Genomic DNA, 27,911 nt, shown 5'->3' on the forward strand with positions numbered 1-27,911 from the left:
CTGAATCATAGTGGTTGTGTCTTACAATGACTTTGTAGATAACTGCTATGTGGGCTTGTTGTTTACCATTTTTTTGATTGGGAACCATGAATAGTGAAGAAAACATCTACTGCAGACAACAAAGTGATACTAATCTTATTCTAATTACGAGATTGTGATGCCACTTTATCCCTGTAGCAGAGCTAATCATGATAAAGCCACCTAACTGACTTTCTCCAAAAAGGAAAAATTCAAATACCATTGTTTTAGGGTGTGAACGTGGGCTTCCTCTAATTCTAAAGGAATCTTTTAATTGTTTCAGTTCCACTTTTTAATTAAAAACTTCTAAAGTTCAAGTTTAAAGCTCTGTGATACTGGCAGCTAATGTCATCTTCACTGAGATGAAACTGTAGAATTACTTGTTAATGTGACAAGTGATAGTGTAGAGGTTTTTCTTCTAGTGCTTGATGACTTGGTGTGGAAGACTTTAGAAGTTTGGGAACCAGATTAAGCTATGTGGTGTCATAGATCAGAACCCTGGGAAATGCAGAGAACAGTGAGTTTTGTGTAATTCTGTAAAGGCTTCTAGCCTGCATAAATATATTAAATCACAATTTGTGATGGAGAAGTAGTAATGTCCTTGTTTCTCTTCTGGTATTTTTGAGGATGTTAGTTGTCAATTGGTGTAGTTCCTTTTGAAATAAAGTCTTAAGCTAAACAATGTGGTTTAAGTTCTATTTCAGGACAGGTTTTGCTTCAGTGAAGTTGTAATCAACATCCTTAATAAAAGTTTTCCCCAGAGTCAGTTACAACAGAATAGTTTGTAAAATCATAGACAACAGGCACTATATCGGTTGTAGACAGTGATACCATGTGCTTTTCATATGTCTGCATCTGTTGAAGAGTTTAAATAAGCCTTTGGACTCTCCTCTTGTGAAGACCTTTCACGTTGTAGCTTTATGTGCTACAATACAGTACACTTGATCTTAGCCAAAAGGAAAGCCGAGGCACAGGTGGAAGTAACTTGGTGAGATGTGAAAAATAACAAGGATTCTACAAGTACATAGGTCAGAAGAAACAGGTAAAAGATAGTGTACCCCCTCTGATAAACAAGAGGGGAAAACTGGCTTCAACAGACATGGGGAAGGCTGAGGTACTCGATGAGTTCTTTGTTTCCATCTTCACTGGCTATCAGGCTTCCCATGCTTCACATGTCCCTGAACTTCGAGGAGAGGGTTGGGGGAACAAAATCCCTTTGTTAGAGCAGAGCAAGTTCAGAGATCAGCTCATGAGAATGTGTATGCTCTCATGCTCATGAGAACTTGTATGTGTACAAGTATGTGGGGCCAGATGGTGTGCATCCCACAGTCCTGAAGGCACTGGCTGATGTGGTTGTCTAAGCCGCTCTCCATTATACTTGAGAAGTCATGGCTGTCAGGCAAAGTCTCCAGTGACTGGAAGCAGGGAAACATCACTCTCATTTTTAGGAAAGGAAGAAAGGAAGACCAGTGGAACTACAGGCTGGTGAGCCTCACTTCTGTGTCTGAGAAGATCATGGAGCAGATCCTCTTGGAAACTGTTAAGACGTATGTGAGATGAGTAGGTGATTTGAGACAGCTGGTGTAGCTTCATCAAGGGCAGATAATGTGTGACAAATCTGGTGGCCTTCTCTGACGGAGTGCTGGCATTGGTGGACAAAGGAAGGGCAACTGGTGTTGTTTACCTGGACTTATACAAGGCCTTTGACATGATCCCACATCACATCCTCATCTCTAAATTGGAGAAATACAGATTTGAAGGCAAGACTACTCAACGAATAAAGAATTGCTTGGATGATCACAACCAGAGAGTTCTTGCCTACAGCTCTGTGTTCAGATGGACACTGGTGATGAGTGACTTCCCCCAGGTGTCAGTCTTGAGACTGGTATTCTTCAACTTCTTTAGCAATGATCTTAATGGGCTGAGTGTTGCAACTGGTGTGGCAGAAGAAAAGGATACCATCCAGAGTGACCTGGACAGTCGTGAGAAATTGGCCTGCATGAACCAAATGAGATTCAACAAGGCCGAATGCAAGGTGTTACACTTGGGTTGGGGCAATCTCAGATATATGTATAGACTGGGAGAAGAATTCATTGAGAGCAGTCTTGGGAGCAGACTTGGGAGTCCTGGTGGATGAAAAGTTGGACATGAGCCAGCAGTGTGCACTTGCAGTCTGGAAGGCCAACTCCATCCTGAGCTGCATCACAAGAAGGGTGGCCAGCAGGGTGAGGGAGGTGATTGTCCCTCTCTGCTCCTGTGAGACCCTGTTTGGAGTACTGCATTCAGACCTGTGGCTCCTGACATAAGAAAGATGTGAAACTGTTGGAGTGGATCCAGGGAACGGTCATGACAATTGTCAAAGGATTCCCCCTGCACGGATTGATGGACTTGTTTAGCTTGGAGAGGAGAAGACTCTAGGGAGACCCAATTGCAGCCTTCCATTACTTGAGGGGATCTTGTGAACAGGAGGGAGACTGACTTTAACATGGGTAAATAGAGATAAAGGGTTTTAAACTTTTATAAAAGAGATGAGTTTTAGATTAGATGTTGGGAGGAAATTCTTTACTCAGAGGGTGGTGAGCCACTGGTGCAGGTTCACAGAAGCAGTGGATGCCCCATCTGTGATGACATTGAAAGCCGGGTTGGATGGGGTCCTGGGCAGTCTAATCTGATGGGTGGCAAACCTCCCTATGGCAAGGGGGTTGGAACTTGGCAATCTTTAAGGTCCCTTCCAACCTAAGCCATTTTATGCTATAGATGTTCAGTTTTTTAATACAAGGGCTGGCATTTTTTTAAACTTTATATTTTTAATTTAATGGATTTAAACAAAACACTTGATGTATTTTAAGTTGAAAAATTCTTGCAAATGAAAAAACTGTTTAATCAGTTACACATAGTAGCTTGAGTTCGTGCTTTTTTAGGTTTCTTGACAGTAACCAACCTACTTTTAGTATGGAATCCGTGTTGAAAAGATTCTAGTGGCAGCCTTTTAAAACTATAAAAAAAAACAAATGAAAGACAAAAAAAGTGATGCACAGCATCTCAATAATTTTTCCTAGTTTTTGGCAGAGACTGTGGTAAGAGGTGAACGTGAAGAAAAGGGGAAAAAAAGAAAAAAGAAAAAAAGAGGAAAAAGAGATGGTAGGAAAATAGTTATTTCTCTTCTTTGGTCTGATACTTATTGCCTGTTACAGAAATGCAGAAGTCTCTTCAGAAATGAGTAATTCCAGAACTACAAACTTATTGCATTTATAAATGATTAAAATAATGTCTGCTTAGACTGTAATTTTTTGTCACCTTTTATTCACTGAAAGCACAGTAAAAGTAGGATTAGGGAACAAATACTGACAGACAATAAAAGCATATCGTTATTTACCTGAGGGACTTGCATCTCCTGGTAGGCAAAGCCTTTATAAAATAAGCAGTTTTGGGAAAGAAAAAAGCCAACGGCCATTTCCTTTATGATAATTAAGCTATATATGTCTTATTATATGTTTTTGGACATCAGCTTAGAATAAATCTAAGGGGGGAAAAAGGAATTAATCTGTTGCTGCAAATCAAGTATGCTTCTGTTTTTCAGAATTATTACTCAAATGTGAACAATGACTTTGATCTTCAACTTGGTGAAAGCATGGCCTTGTATGCTGAGATATTTTGAGATCCTCTGAATTGAAGTTCAAGGCCACAAGAGTTTCCACAGATGTTTCAGATCTCTAGCTTTTCAAAATAATACCAATTGGGGCATCTTAAGAGTTGTTGAGTTGCTGTGCTAATGACTTGAAATAAGCTCAATTATAAGTGAGGTCATGTTTTGAAAAGAGGTATGAACAATAGTAAATGCCATCCAAGACCTTGAAAATGTCTTCAGCTACAACAGCAACCAAAAAAGAGGTCTGAAGGAGTAGGAGAAAGAGGCAGTTAGTGTTTTGTCTTTGTTTTTTGTTTTTAAAGAAAGTGCTGTCTGGATACTTCTCCCTTGAATTTTGTGTATTTTAATTAACCACCATAATACATGGATTTTCACCTAAAAGTTTCCTAAATTGGTGCATGAATATTCCCAGGAAATCAGTTGGTTTTTTTTTTTTTTTTGGTGCATGAGGCAGGCTGTATGAGAGAAGATGGGAAGACGATGCAGTTTGTTAAATACACTGAAGAAAGAATAGAATCTGTAGGGAGAAGGAGATATTTTAATGAATATAATTCCTGAGATAGGATGCTGATTGATTAAAGTGAAGTTTGAATGAAGATAAATGTGACATGATGGAATCAAAGCAAGGCATTCCATTTTGAAACAGAAACTTATAACACTTTTTGAAAGCAAAGGAGGGAATTCCGTAAATCTGGGAATACTGTCCTTTTTTCTTCTGTAACTGTAGATATTCTAGAGTACGTATAATTTTCAAAAAGAAAAGTTCCTATTGTAAGCACGTTCTAATGGTAATGAAGCTCAGTGAAACAATGAAGTTATGATTTCTTTGGTTATTGGAAAGAATGTTACAGTAATTAAGAAACCTGGAGGACTTTGGAGTATTGGCATGTTTCTGAGGATACACTTATTTAAAAAACATGTGGCAGAGCATTCAAATCATACATTTAAAGATGTCTGAATTCTCCCCTTCAAAGTCAAATTCTCTGCATTCCTTAAAGTCTTTCAGTTTTGTATATTTTAAATGTAAGTATTATTGTTCTTACATCTTTTCACTCCTGCAAAAGAAAATTTGATGTAAATTAATTGAACATGATTATACTAAAACCTTGACAATACCTCACTCAGGACAGTAGGGAAGTCTGAGGGGTGAGGAGAAGCACAGGGACTTACTCTGTTTTCTACATCACCTGCTCTTCTTCCTTCTCTCCCTGAAATACACAAATCTACTCCTAATTTAGGAGATCTGAAATCTCCCTCCTATTTGTCCTTTAGCAGTGTGTGCTTCAATGGAGCCAAGATCAGTCTACTGCTTTCTTCATTCCCATACTTTGCTCGCTTTCTTACCTTCTTACTGTGGTCTCCAGTGAGCCAACACTAGACTTTTTTTCTGGATTTTATCAGATTTTATCAGAAATACTAGTTACTTTTTTGTGCTTCAGGAGGTGCATGCGAATCATTAACTGGAGCAGTGGGGAATAAAAAGTAAATCATATGAGTTCATATGGGATAACTTGAAACCTGTGGAAGTTTTGGTTTCAATACTGGAAATGTACATAACAAGTTTTCATATATCTGTTGTATTTTTTAATAAGAAAAGGTAAATCAGAAGTCTGGAAGATAAATATTTTTATATACTATATATATATAATATGTGTATATATATATTTATAGTTCATATATGTATATAAGTAAATATACATATAGAGATCCATATAACCTATACATATATAAATAGATACACATCTTTAGTATTCTACAGTATCTGAAAGGATTAAGAAAGAGAATACCCTAGGTGGCAATAGTGTCACTTCTCTCAGAATTGAACAAAAGACATTTTGCTTGAAAACAAAATACTTCCTGCAGATGTCTTTAATTTGCTTGAAGAGGATTTACTTTTAGAGTTTATCAACTTCAGCAAATGTATTCAGATCTGCCACAGTACCTCTCCTTTCTTTTATACATCATTTTTTTTAAGGGCTGAGGGGGCTGAGTCATGTCTTAGCATCTGCCATCTTCTCAGAGAACTAGTTCTATTTTTCTAAATCAATCAGGAGTTGAATTAGACTTTCTTGAGCCCAAGCCATTTTATTTATTTCCTTTAGTGAAACAAAACAAACAAAAAAGTTGCCTGTAATGTTTTCTAGAAGTGGTAAATATTGGAGAAAGCATAAAACATTCTTAAAAGTACACATTTTAAGAACGTTAAATGTAATCAATGAGCATAGTGCAGTTTGCAAAAGGATGTAAAGATAGGCCTTATGACCTGTTCTGCTTGTATAGTCTTTACGGAGACAAGTAAAGCACTGATGTATTTTCCCAGTTTTGTCATTCTTTGTACATCTGCAAGCCACGTTAATACTATCTTTTTAATTGTTAAAAACGTGTTATTTATCTCAAAATTAAGACATTCTTACAAATGTCTCTGACACAGAGTTTTTTTTCTATTTCCCCTTTCTTCACTATGTAACTTTGAGAATTAGTTTCAGTGAGTGCGAGCTCTTAAGTAGTGTACAAAGAAATATCCATGTCAATTAAATTGTCTTGCAGAGCCTTAGAGGCACTAGCAAGTAGTTGCAGCCATGTGTATTAATGGAACTGATTCAGAACATCTGAAACCCTCTTCAGCTACAGACTGATGATACACATTTTTGTTTCCCTCTTAATACAGCTCTAAATTAAATCTGTAAGTGGATCTTATGTATGAGCTATGGTTGCACACTTTCTGAACAAATACTGTAGATCTGAGACATTATCTTTCTACTTTGTTCATACATTTTCTTCCACATTTAATTAGTGTTTTGCTACTCGTTTCTTTAAGATGGTGTTGTGTTCTGTAAAGCGCTTTAGATTGAAGTTCTTCAGCAATTACTCAGCTCCAAATGAGACCAGAGGGTTGTGATTTCAATTTTCCTCAGTTTTTCCTTAGTTTGTATAGCTCAGAAAGTGGAACAACGTAACGTAACTTTATGCTGTAGTGTGATGATTTTTGTGGGTATTGATTTGATGAGAATTCTTTAACATGTACAAAATTTTAGAAACTCTTTCCTTTTAGAGTTTTAGGTGGAAGTGGCTGTGCAATATTGGAATGGGGGAGGACAGTTTCGAATTGAAACTATTCATAAAAATACATATTTGAGTAAAACAGAGAAAATATCAAGTGTCTTAACATGTGTCTTGATTTGCATTAAGAGATTAAATATTCTTAAACAGTGTCAGTTTGAGATAAATTCACTTGTGAAAATAATTAGTAAAATGCATACTTTGAATATAAACTTATACATACATGGCACATTTTTACTGTGCTTCTGTTGATTTTTAAGTATGTTTAAAACAGGTAACTGCATTTAAGATTGAAAGTGGAGAGGAAGGAAGGGGACCTGGAATATTCATCGACTTTATCATATGGCTTTTCTAAATTCTAATGGTTTAAACCTAAAGCAGAGCTGGTATATGGAACCTATACCTGCAAGTACAATAGTACTGCTTAATTTTGCATCATTTTTTCTAGGTCTGTTTGTTCAAATGACTTCATAAGAGTTTGTTTTAATCATGATGTACTGGGACACATTTAATAATTTTGTATGTGTTCTGGTTTAAAAAAACGAGAAAAAAAACACATGTACTGTGACTTAGGTTGGAGATACTTTCATGGTGATAAAAAAAGAAAAAAAGGATGGGTATTTGCCTCCCTCCTCTTTTTTTTTTTTTTAATTCCCTCAATACATCATTAGATAGCATACTAATTCAGAGTTAATAATTTATTCAAGGTTATACTTTGCTGGCTATTCCTGTTCAGGTGGTTACATGTAGCCACTTGATTAATTGATCACAGCTATGTGCTTGCTTTTATTATGCTCCATGTTTGTATTTATTGTTCTCCTCTTGATTTGCAGCTCTTTGCAAAAAACAAACCTCCGAAAGGTCTTTATGTCTATGGAGATGTTGGTAAGTCTCAGCTGCATCAGTCTCAGTGAAATTTTGTCTTAATACATGTTTATTCACATTGTAAAGTATCTAAGAGCCTGAAATTTATGTAGCATGATTACTTTAGTGAATGTTCTGGGTTTATTTTTCTTCTGTATTATGATGTTAGTTTATGGAATGGAATCATAAAATGGCTTGGGTGGGAAGGGATCATAAAGTCCTCTGAACTCCAACTCCCTGCAATGGGCAAGGTTGCCCCCCACCAGATTGGGCTGCAGCAACCTGGCCTTGAATCCCTCCAGGGGTGCAGTTAATCTAATGGCAGTTAGTGCAATTAGATTTAGAAGTTTGGAAGCTATTGAATTGGACTGCTTTACCATGTGTATTTTTTTCCAGTGTTACCCACTCTCTATTATTTAAGAATGGGGAGCCAGGGAGGGAATTTATATATTATAGTTGCAGAATACAGAATAATACAGAATAAATACAGAATAAAACAGTACTCACTTTTCAAACTGAGATAATAAGGATGCAGATGGAGGCATTTTTGCAACCTTTTTGCAAACCCTATATAGATCAAAATTTTAAATGGAAAAATAACAGTCCAGTTGTTCTGAGCGTTTGAACGTAAAACAGAACCTTTCTTCCCAGTCTGGCCTTGTACTTATTCAGTGTACTTATTCAGTGGTTATTCAGTAGTTTCATTATTAAAAGCTAATGAACAATCATTATTGTAATCAGTATGTAACTGTTCTTAAATTAACTACCTGTTGGATGGGGGTTTTTTTGTTTGCTATTTTTTTATTTGAAGGCACAGGGAAGACAATGGTGATGGACATGTTCTATTCTCACTTAGAAGTAGAAAGGAAAAAGAGAGTCCATTTTCATGGCTTCATGCTGGATGTGCACCAGAGTAAGTGAAGATACTGATATTTACAAGAATTGTATGAAAAACTATTAACTGTGAAAAAGCCTGACTCATTCTCTTATGTATATTATTCATCATACAGTGTAATTTTCTTGAAGTTTTTAAACAAATGAAATAACAACAACAAAAAAAAAAGAGTAAATTAGAAGGTTTGGTCATTGTTTGTCATACCAGATTGGATGCTAACTGTATACTATTTCTCAAGTATCTTTTCAAATACTCTGATGTTCTGCATACCTGATTGTATAGAAGACTGCATATGTATTTAAGGATGATATAATAAGGATCGAATCCTTATCTGAATAGTCTCTGGTTAATTACTTGGCTGCAATCTAAAGAGAGCACCTGCTGAAATACAGTGATAAAGTACAAAGCAACATGGTGATATCAGAAAAAAAGGACAGATAAATGTAAATGTGATATTGTGTTTTTTTTTCACTGGATCATGATTCAGAGGCAAAGTTTGTGCTTCAGAGAAATGGACTAATTCTTCCAAGACTTGTGCAGTATTTGTCAAGTTGTCAGTTCATTCATTACTGCTTGGCTCCATATTTCTTTTCACATCAGTCTGGGAAGATTTTAGCTTTTATGAAAAACAAGACAACCATTGCTATGTAATGTTTTGGGTTTTAATAGCACTTAGTATTTGTTGATTTGTCGCTAAGGAATAGGTTGTGCTCCTTACAGACCAAAAGAAAGTTCAGCTGAGTGAAGAGAACACGTGTGGGGAATGAACAGATAAGTTAAATCGTAGATAATCCAGAATTTGCCTTCTCTTTCTCTCAGTTTTGGGATATTCTTTCTGAAGGAAAGAGTCAACTCATAGTGATAAATGTAGTCTTTCTGAAACTGGATCGTATGAACGCAAGACAAATGGTGCAAAAATGATAGGAAATAATGGAAAAGTATAAAATATGGGCTAATGCATCTTCTCTCATTTGGTGCTTTAATTAAAAATGTAAAAAAAGCATAACCTAATTTATTTGTGGGAATAGGTTTACAAAGATTGTAGAGGAGAGGACTGTATTTATTAACAGAAAATGATCACAAAAATAAATGGTGATGGAACTCTGTCATGACAGAGGGAGAAGAAAAACTAATGCATTTGGATAATGACACTGACTATAATAATAATGTACCATATGAAACGTTAGCAAATAGAAGTTTGTTTGTTTCCTAAGTCCCTATTAAAGGCAAATCTATAGCAGTGAATTGATTGTGTAATTGCTGAAAAAGAGCATTGTGTAAACTGTTTTTTTAACAGTTGTGTATATAAATAATTTTGATCTGTGTAATTTCAATAAGCAATAACTAAACGAGGTATAAATGCCAACAAGAATGAGAAATGTTCTGGGTTGGTGAACTTTGCAAAATTGATGATAATCGGTTTTGGGAAAATAGAAGGAAGGTGATCCTAAGTTTCAGAATTTTTTTCTGACAGAATGAACAAGGTGCTTTTTGCTGCATGGAATATAGGTATTTCAAAAGCTGCTTCTGTTTCTAAAATGTATGACTTTAAAGTACTGTGAAATTGGTTACATGTAATGGTACAATTTACAAATATTGTGACAGCAGCATTTTTCTTGGAAAGCTTTCACTGGTGTAAAGAAGCTCTGCTCTTTTGACTGCCCTTCTGTCGTCACTGGGTCACTGTTGAGATTTTCTTTTTCCATTTCTTGTTTCTTGTATTTTTAACAAAGCCAGCTTCTTACTGTAGGACCTTGGTTTGCCAAATGTCTTTGTGTAGGCAGATGGAATGCAGTCCATGACATATTAAAGTATGTATTTAATAATCTTACTTGATATTTCAGTGTTACCTTGTTTACATTGTAAAATATAATTGTATTGCTTTGTCTGAGTTCTTGTAACTAAGTATATTATACTTAGTATATATAAGTATGTAAGTATATATAAGTATATATAAGTACATTCTAAGTATATCTCCGGACCAGGCAATGCACAGAGCTGCGTCGTGGATTTGGAAACTGTAAGGGTTTTTCATATTCAGCAGATTAAGTCATAAAATGCCAAATTATGAAGTGAAACTGCAGATAAGCTCATGAATTGGAGCAAGGTAAAATTGTAATTTGGATCAGTTTTTTAAAATAAAATATAAGTGTTTGATATTAGTGCTGAAGGGTTCATAGTTTTTTATTTTACATATTTCTGAACAAGAAAATATAAATCACAGAGTCTCTGTGGTTTTACTGGTTACCTGATGTGGTTGCAAACTTAGCAGTTTTGCCCTCTCAGAGTTAGATGAAATTTGAAGTGTGTTTGTTTCTTTGTTTTTCCTGGCTTGAATCACCTTTTTATTTGATAGCTAAATAATTTTGTTTTCTGTACTTTAGAATATTTTAGAAGACATAAGAAACACGTTATTCACTTATGTTTTATCTACTCAGGAATACATCGCCTTAAGCAGAGCTTGCCTAAAAGAAAGCCGGGATTTATGGCCAAATCATACGACCCAATTGCACCAGTAGCAGAGGAAATAAGTGAAGAAGCATGTCTCTTATGTTTTGATGAGTTTCAGGTAAGAAATCAGAGATTAATCCTTGGTTTCAAGGGAAACTTCACACAATTATTTTTAATCTACAACTATGATCTTTGTTTTTAGTAATATTATTTGAATTACTGGCCAGAATTGAACTGGGGAAGTTCAGAGGTGGAAGGCATTTCACAATTTTGAAGGTGATGTTTTTGTTGGATTTTTTTTAGGAGTCGGCTACATACGTGCCCCCTTACAGTCCTTTCACTTTCCCACTGTAACTACTGTTCATGCTAACGAGTAATTCAGATTGTGGTGAGAGGCTTGTGAGTGCTTCAGGGCAGGAGCTGTCATCTTAAAATGAGTCTGTGCAGCACCCAGGCCAGCAGTGACACGATAGAAGCTTCAGGTGCCGGGTGTTTGCCATGTCTCACAGAGTGGAACGAAATGGTTTCACTGTCATTAAGGATATGGAAATAATATTTCAATTTCAATCTGAATTCCTTCCTAGAGTTACTGGAGCCTCTGGCACATCAGTGTCAGGTTATGTTGGCATAATCTACTTTAGGGAAAATTTTATTGAATTAAATATGAAAAGTAAAAAATGAAATGATAAAATTCATCTTTGCACAAACTCACTTGATTGTTTCAATTGTTTTATGTGACTTGTGAATTCTGTTCTAAGGACATGTCACAAATTTAAGCATAGAGTTGCTTTATAATTTTTTTGGAGAGATGAGGTATATTTAGCAGCTCAATTCAGAAATCTCATCTAGAAACTACAGGGGAAGATGAGAACAGGTCCATGTTGTTCAAATCACCACCTATCAAAAGAATAATCAATTAGCTGTAAATTTTCTGCATTACACTCTTAATATGTAACTGAAAGGATAGAACAATTTTAATCTCCTAGGTACTACATTTAGCTTGTGCACTAAGAAAGTTTTATGATCAGCTTCCACGATGGGGATTTTTGCAGCCATTCAGTACGTGTTTCTATTTTGTTACTTCTGCATTTTGCATCAAGGAATAATCCTTAAACCTGTGGTTTCAGAATGTGTGGAGTCACTGCAATCTCAGTTGAAAATGTTTAATAAAAAGTTGTATTTGAGTTATATTTATGCAGGGTCTCAGCGTGTTAAAAGAACACTTGTCATTGTTAAATGTGTTTTGTTGGAGTATGTTCTCTAAAACATGTTAACATCAGGAACTTATTCAAATCATTATACCAAAGTTCATTGCCTGCCTCTCAGCTAAAGAGCTGCAGATCCTGTTTTGTTCTTTGCTTTTGACTTTGTTTGTTTGTAGTAAAATTTATAACAACCAAGTTTAGGAGGAAATGTAAATTCTAACTGCAGCTCTCATGGATTTTTCTTAAAAAAAAAAAAAAAAAATTCTGAACAGTTCACTGGCATAGACACATTTGGGCATGTCTGCCTATAGCCATGTGATATCTGGTGCTAGCAGTTCAAGGAGGAGACAGGTGAGGAGAGATGTATAGTGAACGTGCCCTTCTTTCCTCTTGTCAAAGACTCACTCATCTTTTCAAGTTGTGTGCTTGCACATGTGAACAACTTGTGAACTCATTCACAGACTGAATAGTGCGTGGTTTGAGTTTTGATGGTGCATGTTTTCATTCTCAGCTTTTTTAATGAAGTGTTTTTTTCCTTATTTCAAATGCTGCTATTTGATCATTTGAGATGTGTTTTATCTAGCTGAGCTAGAACACTGGGCTTCCAAAACTCATAGAATGAAATAAAATACAGAGACAATTGTGTTTACACTATGCAGAAGTGGGAAGATTTGGAGTGGGGTAGGGAGAAGTGATATATTCTTGTGATATATCATTTGAAAGGTTTCACAGAGGCATTTTTGCTAACAGTAGCACCAATAGTAAGTGTAAGCACCTGCTTTTCTGTATAAATGCCCACTACTTTCATATACTGTTATTCTGCATGGGATGGGTTTCAACAAGGCCAAATGCCGGGTCCTGCACTTCGGCCACAACAACCCCAGGCGACGCTACAGGCTTGGGGCGGTGTGGCTGGAGGACTGCGTAGAGGAAATGGACCTGGGGGTATTGATTGATGCTCGGCTGAACATGAGCCGACAGTGTGCCCAGGTGGCCAAGAAGGCCAATGGCATCCTGGCTTGCATCAGAAACAGTGTTGCAAGCAGGAGCAGAGAGGTGATTGTTCCCCTGTACTCAGCACTCGTGAGGCCGCACCTCGAGTACTGTGTCCAGTTTTGGGCCCCTCACTGCAAGAAAGATATTGAGGCCCTGGAACGTGTTCAAAGGAGGGCAACAAAGCTGGTGAGGGGTCTGGAACACAGGCCATATGAGGAGAGGCTGAAGGAGCTGGGAATGTTCAGCCTGGAGAAGAGGAGGCTCAGAGGAGACCTCATTGCTCTCTATAACTTCCTGAAGGGAGGTTGTAGTGAGCTGGGGGTCGGCCTCTTCTCTCGTGTCATTAGTGATAGGACCAGGGGGAATGGTTTCAAGCTACGGCAGGGGAGATTCAGGCTGGACATGAGGAAGTATTACTTTTCAGAAAGGGTGGTCAGGCACTGGAATGGACTGCCCAGGGAGGTGGTGGAATCACCGACCCTGGGGGTGTTCAAGGAAAGACTGGATGTTGCGTTGAGGGACATGGTTTAGTAGGAGCTATTGGGAATAGGTGAACGGTTGGACTGGGTGATCTTTTAGGTCTTTTCCAACCTTGGTGATTCTATGATTCTATGATTCTATGCATTTACATATTGTCTATCATCTCGCTGTATTCCCAGAGACTCTGGTGATTTTGTTTTCAAATTGTTTCTCTGCTCCCCCTGCTGACTTGGTCGAGGTACAGCAGCCACTCCAGCTGTAAAAATCACTTTGTGTTTTGTAAGTGGATCACAGTTGGGAAAATAATAAATATATTTCAGAGTATATTTCTTGGACTCTGCATTATTATGCGATACTTTTAATGAAACTATTTGTTGTTGATGCACTAATGGTCAGAATCCATGGATTTCTTGGCTGATCTTCTGTAGCATGAGATGCTACTCAGGCTCTGCCTACTGAAGAGGAGTCGCAGAGCATATAGAAGGCCCTGAATTTGCAATGAGAAACCTTCTGTTTAAAAACTGTTTAAGTGGTGCAGTGGCTGGAAGAGCAGTTCACGGAGTGGCAAAATTAACATTGGTAGTCTAACTCAGGACTTTCTCTGCTGATTCCTTCAGTGAAATCTGTCCATTATTGCCACTACAACTGATTCAGTCATATTTAAAGAATTGCTAGATTAAAAAAGAAAAAAAACAAAACCCAAGCAAACAAATAAAAAAATGCAGCTCAAACCAATCAAACAAAAAAATCTGGACAGACAGATCATATGCTGATCTGACTTGCAGGCAAAGCTGCTGTCTGTTTTGACATGTGGGAGGTCAGGTTGGGTCGTTCGTTGGCAAAACGCTCGTGTGTTGAAGAAATCTCAGAAACGCTTCTGAGATTTGTTTGAAGCATTTCAAGTGTCTTTTCTGTGGTGGGGGGGAAGGAGAATAAGCTGGGTTGATTTTATAAAACTGAGGTTGTGAATTCCCCCTTGACGGGAGGCTAAAGCAAACCGGAAGTACTCTGAAGTACATCGCTGTTGCCTAAAGAAACCTCAGACAGTTGCTTGACTAATTCACTTCAAAAGTATTTCAGTACGCCTTGAGGTTGATTTTTCTCTTCAGATGTATTGTTGTTTTTTCTTTTCTTAAATGTTATTTTTTGCAAACTCTTTGTGATAGAGCCAGGCCATTAGACATGGCATTAAGCTTCTGACCATTCTGAAGCTGGTGAAGCATCAGCATCTACCTGAGATACAGGCTCTCAGGTTGTTAAAATTGTGCTGCTTCTTACTGATCTTTATCATGCCAGTGTGATGGAAATGCTAGACCTTTTTCTTTTAGCCATTCTAAAAACACATCCTCACTTGAAAAACAACAGAAAAAAAGCCTCAGAGAATGAATCCATTTGTAATTATGATTTTCATGTTTCAAAATGCAGACATTGCCCAATATAACGAGACTAGTCATTGTTTAGTGATCAGGTAACTATACACTGGTAATCAGAAGCACTGGTTTTACCTTGTGACTGTAACCTGTGACAGTTAGTATTGGTGAAAAAGAATCCGTACTTCTGCTGAATGGTGACAGTGTTAGTATTTATACACCATCAGTACCACTTGGACTTAAACCAAGCTACAATTTAGGGAGTTTTTTACTAACATAACCTGCGTGCTATTAAAAGCCTGTAATAAAAATTAGGCTCTTATTTTTGTGCTAATACTAATTACTGGTAATGCATGCTTATGTTTATCATTCATTACATGGAACTATACCAATCAGCGGATGACTGAGTCTTGAGCACTTACACATGTAAATTAACTCTTAGTGATTTTAGTGCTTATTGCTTTTTATATTTTTTAATTCATGTAAGTGAGCCACAGTGGAAAGCAACACGGGGTCATAAAATTTATTTTTCTTAAATGTTAACGAAATGTCTCCATTCTCTCCATTACTGGGCATTCCTTACTGCTAATTTGTAGCCTTTGCTTCTGTTCCACCAAGTAAGAAGTGCAGGATATGGAAAAAACGTAAAAAATGACAGTGGTTAATTCCTGTCAGCTAGTTGCTTTGGCTGGTAGAATTCTTCCCTTACCAAAGCTCTATTAGTTCAAAAGAACTTAAGTTTGCATTCCAGTTCCCAAAATGGCTCTGGCTTTTTGACAGAGCTTAAGGAGTTTGGTTTTCTTTTGTAGTATAGTGAGGACACGAGAATTTAACATGAAACAACAGTTCTCATTAATAAGAGAATTTTATTCACTGTTTTCTGTCATGCAAGCACTAACATTCTTTTTCTATTTCTTTCATTTTGTTTTCTAAAGGTGGTGTGCCTTAGAGTGTTTTCTGAACACAAATTTGTTAAAAAAAATAATTTATAACATGGATTTTTAAAACTTGCATCACAAAGCAAACCTAACAGCCAAGAAATTCATTTACCCCTAAAATGTGTATATTGATTTTGTATATTTTAAAGACAAAAGGGAAAATTCCTAAAGTCTAATGTTTAGAAGAAATAAATTGTAGGTGGAAGCATCAACAGCTACATCAGGTATGTGGTAGCTGTGACTCACTACATGTTCCTAAAGCTTAGTGATGAGAGAGATACAAATCTGAGAAGTGTGTTACTGATCATGTGAAATGGTTTGGTTTTGAAAAAGAGAAAAAAAAATCCATATTAATGGATTCCATAGAAATAAATAAAAGAAATCTTTGGGAGAAGGAAATTGATATTTACATACATTTCCTTAGGAACTTTACTGCTTCCAGTCTAGTTGTGAGAATCACAGCCTCATTCTTTTTCTGTCTCTAACGTAGAATTAATTTGTTTTGCTTCTCAGATAGGTGTGTTAGAATTTGGGACCGGGGATTCGGAGAAGTACAATACTGATCAGTCTTTCTGTAGCATTACCATTGCCGTGTTCATATCTAAACTGGCAAAAGCATAGCAGTGCATTGGTCTGTAATCAGCACGTATAACTGCCAGCTGACCACCACCTTTTTATTTCCCCAGCACTGGGGTCTGTGGTAAGTCAAAATGCAACAAGTGTCTATATATCAACTAAGGAGAAGGCAGAAGGAACAAGGGCTTAATGATAGCAGAGGTGATTTACTTAATAGGACTGCTAATTTCAGCTGCTGAACACCTGCAACATATAAATTGCTATTGTAACAATGTTATGTTTTTTCAATCTGTTTGGACGAGTTTATTCCTTTCTTTCATTTGTGTAGAATGGTTGCTGTTTGGCATTCCGTTTATTTCTTGATACTGTAAAGCAAGTTAGTTCAGCTAAACTTAGATATTGAAAGAAATTTTACTTTATTGCTTATTGTTTAGGCTTTTTTATTTCAGTATTGCCTGTCCCACCCCTTTTTATTTTCTGTTAGTGTTTTCTGCCTGAAGGTTAGAAGAGGCTGACTGTGCTGGAAGTGACTGCCGTGCCTTTTGATTATTCATGGACAGTAATAGAAGGCACTTAAAAAGAACAATGAAATTGCTTATTTTTGTGATGGGCCATCTGTTGAATTGTTTTTTGCAACAATCACACAATAGTATCTATGTCATATCATTCTATTTTCAACAGCAGCTGATTATGTATAGTTGGCTCCTTGTCTTTATTTCTGAAGTCCCATGACCATTTAAATTCACCTCTGCAAACCTTTGCCTCAAAGGTAATAGAAATGTAAAACAGCCGGTGTGTATTGTCTTTGTTTTCTGGTTTTTCTTTTTTTCGTGTTGTTTCCAATTGATTAGGTCCCTTAAATGTTTAGATCTGTTTTCTGTGTTTCCCACCTGTAGTTTTATAATAGAAGTTAACATGGAATCGTTTAGCAATCGGTAGAGATATGTGGAGTTCTGTAATAAAAAGCAGGCAAGTTTTGAAAGGCTGTGGTACATTCACTGCTTATTAATTATCCCTTTTATTTTTTCCCACCAAGCAATAATTAGAATCTTTCTCCATGGCTTTCACTAACAAGCATTTTTCCTAGCTATAAAGCCACTCGCAAATCTATTGCGGCAGAAGCTGAAAGCAAGACAAAACAAATGTGTTGTCTTCCGCAGGTCACTGACATTGCTGATGCCATGATTCTGAAGCAGCTTTTTGAAAACTTGTTCCAAAATGGGGTTGTCGTTGTGGCAACATCTAACAGGCCGCCAGAAGGTAAAAACAAACATGCTACTACTATTAACCAGGTACAGTTAATCTCAGTATCTTACAGAAAAATCTTGTAAGAATGATATGTTATTGAATATATATTAATGAACTCACCAGCCTTCAAAAATCTGAGATGCCCCAATTTGTCTCCTGTTTTCTGGGTTTTTTTTTGTGTGTGTGTGCTCTTAAAAAAGAAAGCTTTTTCACTTCATCTTACTCCTTTCTTTTCTTGTGCTGAACTTCGTACCTCTTCTTTCCCTTGTCCTTCTGTGGTTTTTGATTCTCTATACAAACCAGTGGGAAGAGAGTATTTAGGAATGGGGATGGGTGAAATATTGCTTCTGTTTGGGAGTTTCCAGGGCAGAAAAAGATCATACCCAGAAGAGAGGTGAAGTGAGACAGTTTGTCTGCTAGGTTGTAGCTAGCAAACTGCAGACCTTCTACACTAGCTGAGGGGAGGAGCATGCCCCTTTTTTAAGATGCCATTTTCACAGCCTAGTTTGAGGTCATTCGTTGGAAAGTACTTAGATGGAGAGTTGTTTCCATTTCTAACAGTATTTTTAGAGTTTGACTAGATAGATACTTCTAAAAGCCCTCAAATCTGCATGGGTTTTAATCAAGCAATAATTGTCTTTTTTTTTTTTTAACATCATAATGTAGTGTATATATAGTGTTTTGTTATAGCATAGCATTAGTAGATAGCATAATGCATGATTTCTATGCAACTTTTGTAACAATTCACAATTCAGATTAATAGCGAATGTTTGCAAAGCACACTAAAAGGTTACAGCATTAACTGAGTCCCTTAATTTTTCTACCCAAATAAATTAGGTAAAAGAGAATTTTTTTTTAATCTTTAAAAAGACAAGAAAACAATCAAATACTGTTACTGAAAGGCAAAATAATTTCCTGTTGGGTTATTTTCCTTTTTTTTTTTTTTTTTTTTTTAGCAAACAGTATAAAATCAGAACTAATATAGCTAAGAGAACTACAGATTAACTCAGTGCTGGGTCTCTCTCACTTGGGATCCACCCTCGTGTTTGTTGATTCACTACTATCACTACTCTGTGAAGTTCAGGACAAATTCTTATAATTTGGGTATTCCACCTTACATCTTACTTTGTCAATCTGTGACCATTACTGTCATGTGTCTGTTTTTGGTACATATTTAGTCAACCTGAATAGCATTCATTTCTACTACCTACACAGCGGAGAACATCATAGAATCATAGAATAGCTTGGATTGGGAAGCACCTTAATGATCACCCAGTTCCTGCCATGGGTAGGGTTGTCACATCAGTAAAGGCTTCTCCAGAATGAGCAATATTGCTGTCCAGACACTGATCATTGCTTGCTCTTTGTTTTTGTTTTTGCGTTTTTTCCCCGTACTGCTCCATATTTGCAAATGCTTACACTGTGTGTCTGAAATCCTTCCACAGAGAAGAGTGCTGGATTAATCCCTATGTTGTATCAAGGTTTAAGATTGAATTAAGAAATTCTCCTATTGTAAATACAAAAGGAAAAAGTGGCTTTTTTACTAGCAAGCAGATGCACTCAGCAGCTGACCTTTAGTGATGTGCTTAACCATGTTACAATTCTGTCCCATTGGAGTAAGGGGGGAAATATAAGGAATAGTATATGAGGAATCCTGGTTTATTTTCACCACCAAAATTACTGTTTTTTTCCTAATCCTCATAAAACAGACATAGTAATTCTTTTGTGATTATATTAGACAGTTGGATAGTTTCTTTAAGCACAGATCTTCATTCCATTGCACAAAAAGCATCTTAATATTTTTTGTATTCAGTTGCATTTTGAGCAACTTCGCATAAGGCTGTTTTTTGTTTATTTGTTTTTGCCTTAGAGATGACTGTTCTTGTCCCTTTGGAAAAAGAGTGGACCTGGTACAATTGCTAAAGGTTAAAGTTTACCAAACTACACTGAAAAAGAATTATACTAACTTTTAAAATACAGGTTGCTTGTTTGAGTTTAATCTGAGTCTTTCCCTTCTACCCAATAATTTATATTTAGCAACTGTATAGTGACAGCCTTATAACAGTTCATTTTGAGCATTACAAATCATTTTTGTATCCTTTTTTTAATAGTTGTCTTCTGCTAAAATCAGTTATCTCTTTAGATGTCTCATCTTTTACTCTATACCTTTTCCAGACTTTCTAAGGATGTTGCTCTCTTACTTGAGAGTGTAATGAATTTTTTATACAGTAAGAGAACAGAAATCAATTTCAGCTTTCCTTTTTCCACTTTTGTTCCTTATCGCTTTAGCAACACGGTTTTATTTGCAAGTCTAAAAGACAAGCTCACATTGTTATTAAGACTAAGTAGCAAAACTGGTAGTGATTTCCTTTCTTTCAGATCTCTATAAAAATGGTCTTCAGAGAGCTAATTTTGTACCATTCATTGCTGTGCTGAAGGTAAGGAGAATCACTTTATAAATGCTTTTCAATTTTGCCTGCTGTATTAATCAATTTGATTTGGACAGGATTGCTTTGATACTACTTAGGCTGCTCTGAAAGAAATGCCTCCTAGTTATTTCCATGGAAACTACAGCAGATACAAAGAGCACAATAGCACTGTTTGAAGGAGCAAATTCTCATCTACAAAAAGCTATTTTTCAACATAGTCGCCATCGTTCGCTATGCATTTTTGCCAGCAGTGACCAAGAGCCTGCATGCTACACTCGTAAAAGTCAGCACCAGCGGGGATGACCCATTGTTTCACAGCTGTTACAATGGCATTGTTGCTAGGAAAATGTTGCCCACAGTCCATCTGTCATCATCCCGAATAGATGGAAGTCAGAAGGCACCAAGTCTGGATTATATGGTGGGTGTGGTAGGACAATCCAGCCAAGATTGACAATGTTCTCTGTGGTCTTCATAGTGGTACAGAGCCTCGTGTTATCATGTTGCAAGAGAAAGTTCATCCTCTCTGGTCTGACTCCGGAAGTTCAAGCCTTCAGCTTAGTTAGCACTGTGACGTAGTGGTCAGAGCTGATGGTTTGCTCAGGTTTCAGGAAATCCCAAAGAATAATCCTTTTCCTGTCTCAACAGACATTACACTTCGCTTTACCCACTGAGAGCTGCATCTTGAACTTTGATAGGGAATTCATATGTCACCACTCCATGGACTGCTGTTTTCACTCTGGCTTTTAGTGATGACACCATGTCTTGTCAATGCTCATAATACACTTCAGGAAACTGCCACCATCAGCTTCGTGTTGGTGCAAGTAGATCCTGACAGATTTGCATACAATGTTCTTTTGGTTCCTGTGTGAGCATTTGTGGGACCCACCTGGCACAAACTTTGCAATATTCCAATGCTGCAACTGTCATTTGCAATGCATTGAAGCCAGTATTCAGTTCTGTACACAGTTCCCTGGTTGTAACCTGCTGATTTGCATGGATGAGCTGATCAAGATGCCCTTTATTTTGTGGCGTAACAGCTGTGCACAGCTATCTGGAGTGTGGCTTGTATTTCACATCATTGTTGCCACTGCTGAAATGCATCACTGGCCACCTCATTGTGCTCACATCTACTGTTTGGTCTCCATCAATGTTCAGCAAGCATCAGTGGATGTCAATGGGTGCCATCTTTTCTGCACAGAGGAACTCAGTCTGTACTTCCACGTCAGACTCGATTCTGCCAGGCTGCCCCTCTGCTGCCATCTCTCACACAGCAACAATGTGTAATTGGTGGGAACATTCAACCTCTACTGCCATATCCTCAACATCTGCCTCTGACATCATGGGCCAACATAATGAAATAGAAGGCATTACTTTTGGAGCAGCCCCTGTAGTTTCCAGATAGGATGTATATGGATCAAAAATAATTGAAAGTAAGCAAAGAGGAACATAGTTCTAGAACAGGACATTTAGTACGAGAAAAAGTTTGCCCTTTTGGCCAAAGCAGCAGAATTTGTTTGGATGGGACTTTCTTACTGTCGTGTGACATAGTAATTCTGTAACGGTCATATGCTATTATACTCATGGGCATTTTACATTTGTTATACCAAAAAACCCTCCATATTCCTTTGGTTTAAAGAAATTAGTATTGTGCATGTACCCTTGAATTACCTTGTTTGGGGACCTGTACATTTTTTCCCCCCTCGTGTGGAAGTGGACTTCTGAGTCTGTATTTGCAAGGCTTTGTGTGATGCCCAACAAATAGAAGTTCCAAAGCATGCTCCCTGGAGTGGGAAATGTGTGAATTGCTTCATTTAGGTGAAAAAATGGAGCGTACTTCTTAAATGTGAATAATAGAATCATTCACTTTGCTTTTAAAATAATATATGCTGAATTCACATTTTAAGTTCTGGATGAGTTGCAAATCTTTCTAATTCCCAAACTCTGACTGTATTGTTACATTATTGAGAGCTAGCCTGTGGTTGGTGGGGTTAGCATACAGCCCCTGTATTTGGGTCTGTCTGGACTGACATGACATGCAAGGTGCAAATAACAGCACTTACTTTCTTCACAGTAGTGTTGCCAGCATAAACACATAAATAAGGTGAACTGTATCAATATCTAAGAAGATATTGATAGGGAAGGTAGAAATTGAGGTCAGGTTGAATTAATGAGGAATTTAGAATTTCAGAATAGATAGATTGGTTGGATATTTATGCTGAGGTGGTCAGCAGTGAGGTAGTTAAGTGCCTTGGACTTTCAGTGGGCATGATGGAATTATGAGATTACTTAATTGGCTAACCACCTTTGAAAATCCTGTCTGATGTAGATATTTGAACAATTACCATGTTCCAAAGTTAACGTGCTGTTGACATAGGCAACCCTAAATATCTCAGAATGGCTGTGTATGAAGTCAGGGAGGTTACCACTGAAAGTGGTTCTTAACAGGATGGCTTTAAAAAAGTAAGAGATGTAAAAACGAGTGAACAACTATAACCACTTTAGATTCTTGAAAAGGGCTTATTTTGTAGCTAATAGATGCATGATAGGTTGTAATCGTAGAACATTTTCAAGAAGAGTAATAATTTTACATACGTTTGCTTTTCTAAATGCAGCATCATTCTCAGCATCTATGACAAATCTTGCTTTTTCCTTGCTGTTAACCTGTCTTTTCTATGTCTTTTTCCTGGTTGGCTCTTAGTTTTCTACCTTGATGAATGTAAAGCTCTTTTATTTCACTTACGGTCAGACTTAATGAATATCTGTCGTGCATGTTTATCTGTAGTTTGCTTTTACTTTCCCTTTGGCTGGCAGAAGAAAAAAAATAGAATGTAGTTAAGTAGAATGTAGTTTACACTTACAGAATGTCTCATTAGGACAGGGAAAATAAATGTTACAAAAGGACCTCATGGATACGGTGCTGACAGAAACCCTAATGATTGGTGCATTGGTTTAGAGCTGCAATTGAGGATGGAGTAATGTGAAAAGAAATAAGTAGCACAACGTAAATGAGAGATGTGCAGACATTACCATGATAATGAGTGAAGGGAGAAATGAAATTTGAATATTCTACTCAGAAGGATGTTTCTAAAATTCTGGATTGCTTGTTTCCCTCCTTTCCCCTTCCCCCCATGTTTCTGTGTTTTAATACAACTCTAAACATACCTGCCTTTACTGCCTTTAATGTAAGTGTTCAGTAAATGTTATCAAAATAGTACGATTCTTTCTCAAAACATAATGCTTGAAGAGCAGATCCGATGAAGCTTATCAACAAATGTTTCTCTGACCTTAGTTGGAAAGTGGAAGGGTGATGACAAGTCATTAAAAACAATAATAATTAATAAAATATCCAAGTCTACATTTTGAATTCAGCACATCAGAAGCAGGCATTAGAAACCTCATGAATTGAATGTATTTTGAAGCAAGATTTTAACAGCTGACTGTTACATTACAAAGGCACAGATACAAAGAAACCCATCTTCTGGTTGTGGTGGCCTGAGAAGCGCAGGTTTAAGCCTTCTCCATGTGCATACAATCTACATCATGTACCCCTGTAGCTTTTCTCACTACAGTGGTGTTACTGCATGAAGAAGCTTCCTCAGTGTTCAGAATTCCATGTGTGTCTTTAGGAAGTGGAAAGAGGATATTAGGATTCTGAATTAAGATATAATGGGAAAACACTGCATTGGATACTGACAAATCTTTGATTTACTACCTTGTGTACCTTCAGCTCATTCCAAGCTGTATGTGTCTGTGTTATTTTTATGGTAACCTAACCTGTTTCCTGAAGTGGCTTTGATAACTTGGACTAACTTCTTGTCTTACTTTTCTTTGGATCCAGAGCCTCCTGTCCTGCCTTTGCTTGGGATTTGGCAATGTTTTTCTCTTTCTTTCCTGTCTTTTGTGACCAGAAAACTTAAGATAAGGCCTTTGCACTGGAAGTAATTCAATATATGAGTATTAAAGTCCTTCAAATCATCTTAGGAAGATAGGATGAATGGAAGGTATCAGCAGTGTTTCTGTGAAGAGATATTTCTATATTTCCTATTCCTCGCAAAGACAATTGTAAGCCGATTTCTGTGTGATAAGCACAAAGGAGAAACAGTGATTTATGGAAAATGTGCCTTGCAAAGTTTCTTCACGTTGCTTTTCTAGAATTCACGTTGCTTTTCTAGAAGGTAGGCTATTGGGGGCACGGAATTGCTGCATGCCTACTGCGGGAGTTGCAATTGGTGACATTTTTTTTAGGCCCACCTGAAAGGTGCAGGTCCTACAGCCTGCATCTGTAGTTCAACACATGGTCCCCTCTGCAATCTGCATTTATCCCAGTGTTCTGATCCTTTAAAATCTTATATAGCTTGGGATCTGAATTTTCACTGATTATTTCATGCTGTAACTTACTCGTGGTTTTCTTAAATAGGGAAATACTCTCAGTTGATTGGTTTGTTGTGGCTGAAATTCTTTGGGATGGAATATTCTTTCAAGAAAGGCTTAGACTCTGCAGCAGATAGGAGTGCTTCTCCAGTCTATGCAATTTCATTAAAAATACAGCTTTTCAGAGATAAGTATTAGGAAGGAAAAATCTTTTAATTCTATAATTGCAATTAGACTCAGTCCCTTCTGATTGAGCTTTTAATCTTGCGGCATCTCTTACTGAGAATTTTGAAGTGCATGGAACTCCCTAGTGATTTTTTATAAAGGCAGTTCTTGACAAGAAAACCTTGTGTACTGGTTACTTTGATCAAGTGCTTGGAGCAGAAATGCTTCCAACGTTATTAGTTTAAAGCAAAATGAAAATGTGAAAACTTCCTCAACCTTTTAATGTCAGTTTACAAATAAAGCCATGCATCCTTAACAACTTGATGTAAGATCAGAAGTGAGGCTTTTCAGGAAAGAGAAAGTAAAATTTAATTTATTGGTTTGACAGTAATTTGGCAAGTTTAATTTCTATAGACATTTAATGAAGATATTTACATCAATCATTCACTGCTCTGGAATCCTAATTCTAATTCAGTAGCTTCTTCAGGCAAACACTTTTCCTCAACTAGTTAGATGTATATCAACTAAAATTTTAAACTAGTTGTATTTGCAAAGATTTCATGGAGCTGTAGTACAAAGTTTTAAAATGCCAAGCCAAGTCAAAATATTGAATACGTACCTTCAGCATATTGTCAGATTTTCTTTCCAGAATAGAACTCAAGCTGCACAAAGTCCCAGCTCAAAGTCAGGAGGTTTTACAGGCTTTGATAACCTGAATATACCTTTAAAAGGTACAGATTTAAAATAATAGTAACAGTGAAGTCAAGCTGACTTTGGTTACCTGTACTGCTTGAACTAAAAGTAAAGAAGCAACAAGAAGTCTGGTTTTAGTAGTACAGGAAATTACTGTAAGCTCCCTATGGTGAACTTCATTTCATTATTTCTTTCCAACTGTTTGGTTAAAATGACTGTTAACAGCAAGCCTGGTAAACACCTTTCACATAGAAAGCAGCGTCAGTGTATGCTGTGTTGCGTTTATTATTTGTCTCAGATTGGGTTGGTGATTATTTATTGACATTTTTATCTGCTCTGCTGAGTTTTAGTTAAAATATACTCTCTTTTCCAAAGCAATGAAAGGAGAGATGGAAAACTGTTTTCACTTTTCAATAACTTACGCGAAATAGGTGAAAATATTTAAAACATTTTGAGCTGCCCCTCAGGAAATTGGTGCGAGTTAGCTTTGTACAAAGGCATTTGGTAGATATAAAATTTCTTTGATTGTGCATTCAGCTTTTGTCCAACCACCTGTGCTGGAAATACAGGGATTTGCTGAGTGGTGGATCTGCTCATTTAAAAAAAAAAAAAAAAAAAGTCATCTCATTGATGAAATTGATTTGTCAGTTTGTTCCATTCTAATGGTGTGATAGCCCAGCAGCTTTCAGCATGTTGAATAGTTAAAACCTGCTTTTGAGGTCAGTGTCAGCCACTCTGACCCCTGTGAACTGTCACCTGAGTCAGGATTGCTGGGATTAATCCTTTGATATTGTGATGGCTTCGCCTATCAATTGACTTTTTCATTACTGAAGATGTTAGGCCTTTTGTTTCCCTTCTTAGTATGTAACCAAGCAAACTCCTAAGTAGAAGGAGCATTTGTTCTTGTTCTCTCTCTCTTTGCAAGTAATAGAAGCATTCATCTTTTGTGAAGTGTACCTAATTAAACATGTAAAAATAGAAAATATAGCATGATTGCAAGTATTTCTGTGCCATTTCAGTGTCATTTATGGGTAATTTGTGTGACAAATTTGTGAGACCAAACTGAAAAAACGTTGTATTTAGAAAGCAAGGTGTCGAATTAGAGCTTATGAGCCCTTTCTGCATACAGCCTTTAAAGTCTGTTTTAAATTTAAACTCAGGGGTTACTGGAATTCTGTAGCTTAAAGCACTACTGCTTATTATAAAGTACCTATCGCCTTAGCTCGTTCTGCCATTACCAAGCAGCTGTTTGTTTACTTTCCATGGCTGTTTTATACACACACGCCTGGGCTCGCTCCTAGACAGCTTATTTAGAGGCAGACCAAAACTTTATCTGAGGATAAAACATTTCCTATTGTAGCTCCATGCGGGGCCCTCCTCCTCCTTATTTCCTTTATTTGCTATTTCCCAAATTCTTGCTTGGTTTGTTTGCTCTTCAAATAAAATGAGTAAACCGAAGCATATCGTAGATATGGAATCACTGATTCCTGCTGTATCAGGGTAAATTAGTCTAATTACACGTGGCAGTTTTATTTGCTTGTGATGTAATGTGAAATGAGGTCCTGCCTCCCCCTCAAAAGCCCGAGCCAATTAATAAAGCTTTTAAGCTCTTTGTCACAGGCCACCGTGGAGGTCTGCAGAGAAGAACTTTAATCCAATAAACATTTCATTTAGATCATGAAAAGAAAGGATGAGGAGAAGCTCCTACAAGAGGGTGTTACCAGCGATTGTAGCCACGAAGAGATGTGAGGAATTTGCCAAATTAACTGAGAGGCCTTCATATTTAACACATAAATGTGTCAAAACTAATAATAGAATTATTTAATTCGAGTCGAACCTTATATTGTTAAAATTCTAAGAAGCCACGACTGTTTTCTTCAAAGACTTTACTGTTGAGCTGGATGGACAGGGCAAGGGGAGGTTGTGAGAAACCCAGATAGCAAATAACACTGGCCAAAGCTGGTGGAAAAAAAAAAAAAAAAGGAATAGATAATTAGGTGTAATTAGCGTGTATGAATTGTTGTCTCCCTGCCCTCGGCTTGAATAAATTTCGGAGAAAAAAAACCCTAGTGGTGAAAATGCTTTGATGTAAGAAGAGTCATTGTGGTTTGGCAGCATAAAGGCAGTGTTTTATACTTCTCGCATAATGGTCGTGATACAGAAAGAGTGAATGGACTCTGCACCCCCCAGTCTGCTTTACAGCAAGGACTTTTGGATTCTCTTGAAACAAAATGCATCAGAAGTTTTCAGTTGTTGGTAATGAGGTAGTGGACCTCATCAGAGCTAAGCGTAAGCCATCTTTAGCCTTTGTTTAGATCTTAATCGCATTTTTTTTTCTTATTCTGAGAAATCCAGTTTCGCAAATCAATACTTTTTTTTTTTTCCCCCTGCCTGCCAACAGCTCTGGCAGGAGCAAAGGCTAATACTGGGAGAAGAAATACGAATCAAACGTTAAAAAGAAAAAACAACAGCAAAAAAAGAAATGGAGACAAATAACTTTGGG

General features: G+C 37.0%; 1 protein-coding gene across 6 annotated transcripts in view; it reads left to right on the top strand.

Moving 5' to 3' along the window:
* Positions 1–27,911, top strand: part of AFG1L (AFG1 like ATPase) — a 66,059-nt gene that overhangs the window by 9,957 nt on the left and 28,191 nt on the right. For all 6 annotated transcript variants that reach the window (XR_006180038.1, XM_042876598.1, XM_042876635.1 and 3 more), the window contains exons 3-7: positions 7,561–7,612; positions 8,403–8,504; positions 10,925–11,055; positions 17,663–17,762; positions 20,130–20,188. Coding sequence is in view for 5 of the 6 variants with exons in the window: in XM_042876598.1 (XP_042732532.1) it covers positions 7,561–7,612; positions 8,403–8,504; positions 10,925–11,055; positions 17,663–17,762; positions 20,130–20,188 (444 nt within the window). In the remaining variant the exon portion in view is untranslated. The remainder of the gene's footprint in view (positions 1–7,560; positions 7,613–8,402; positions 8,505–10,924; positions 11,056–17,662; positions 17,763–20,129; positions 20,189–27,911) is intronic.

Source organism: Lagopus leucura, unplaced genomic scaffold (assembly GCF_019238085.1).
Source record: "Lagopus leucura isolate 7727_CA_CO unplaced genomic scaffold, USGS_WTPT01 Super-Scaffold_73, whole genome shotgun sequence".
Lineage (NCBI taxonomy): Eukaryota > Metazoa > Chordata > Aves > Galliformes > Phasianidae > Lagopus > Lagopus leucura.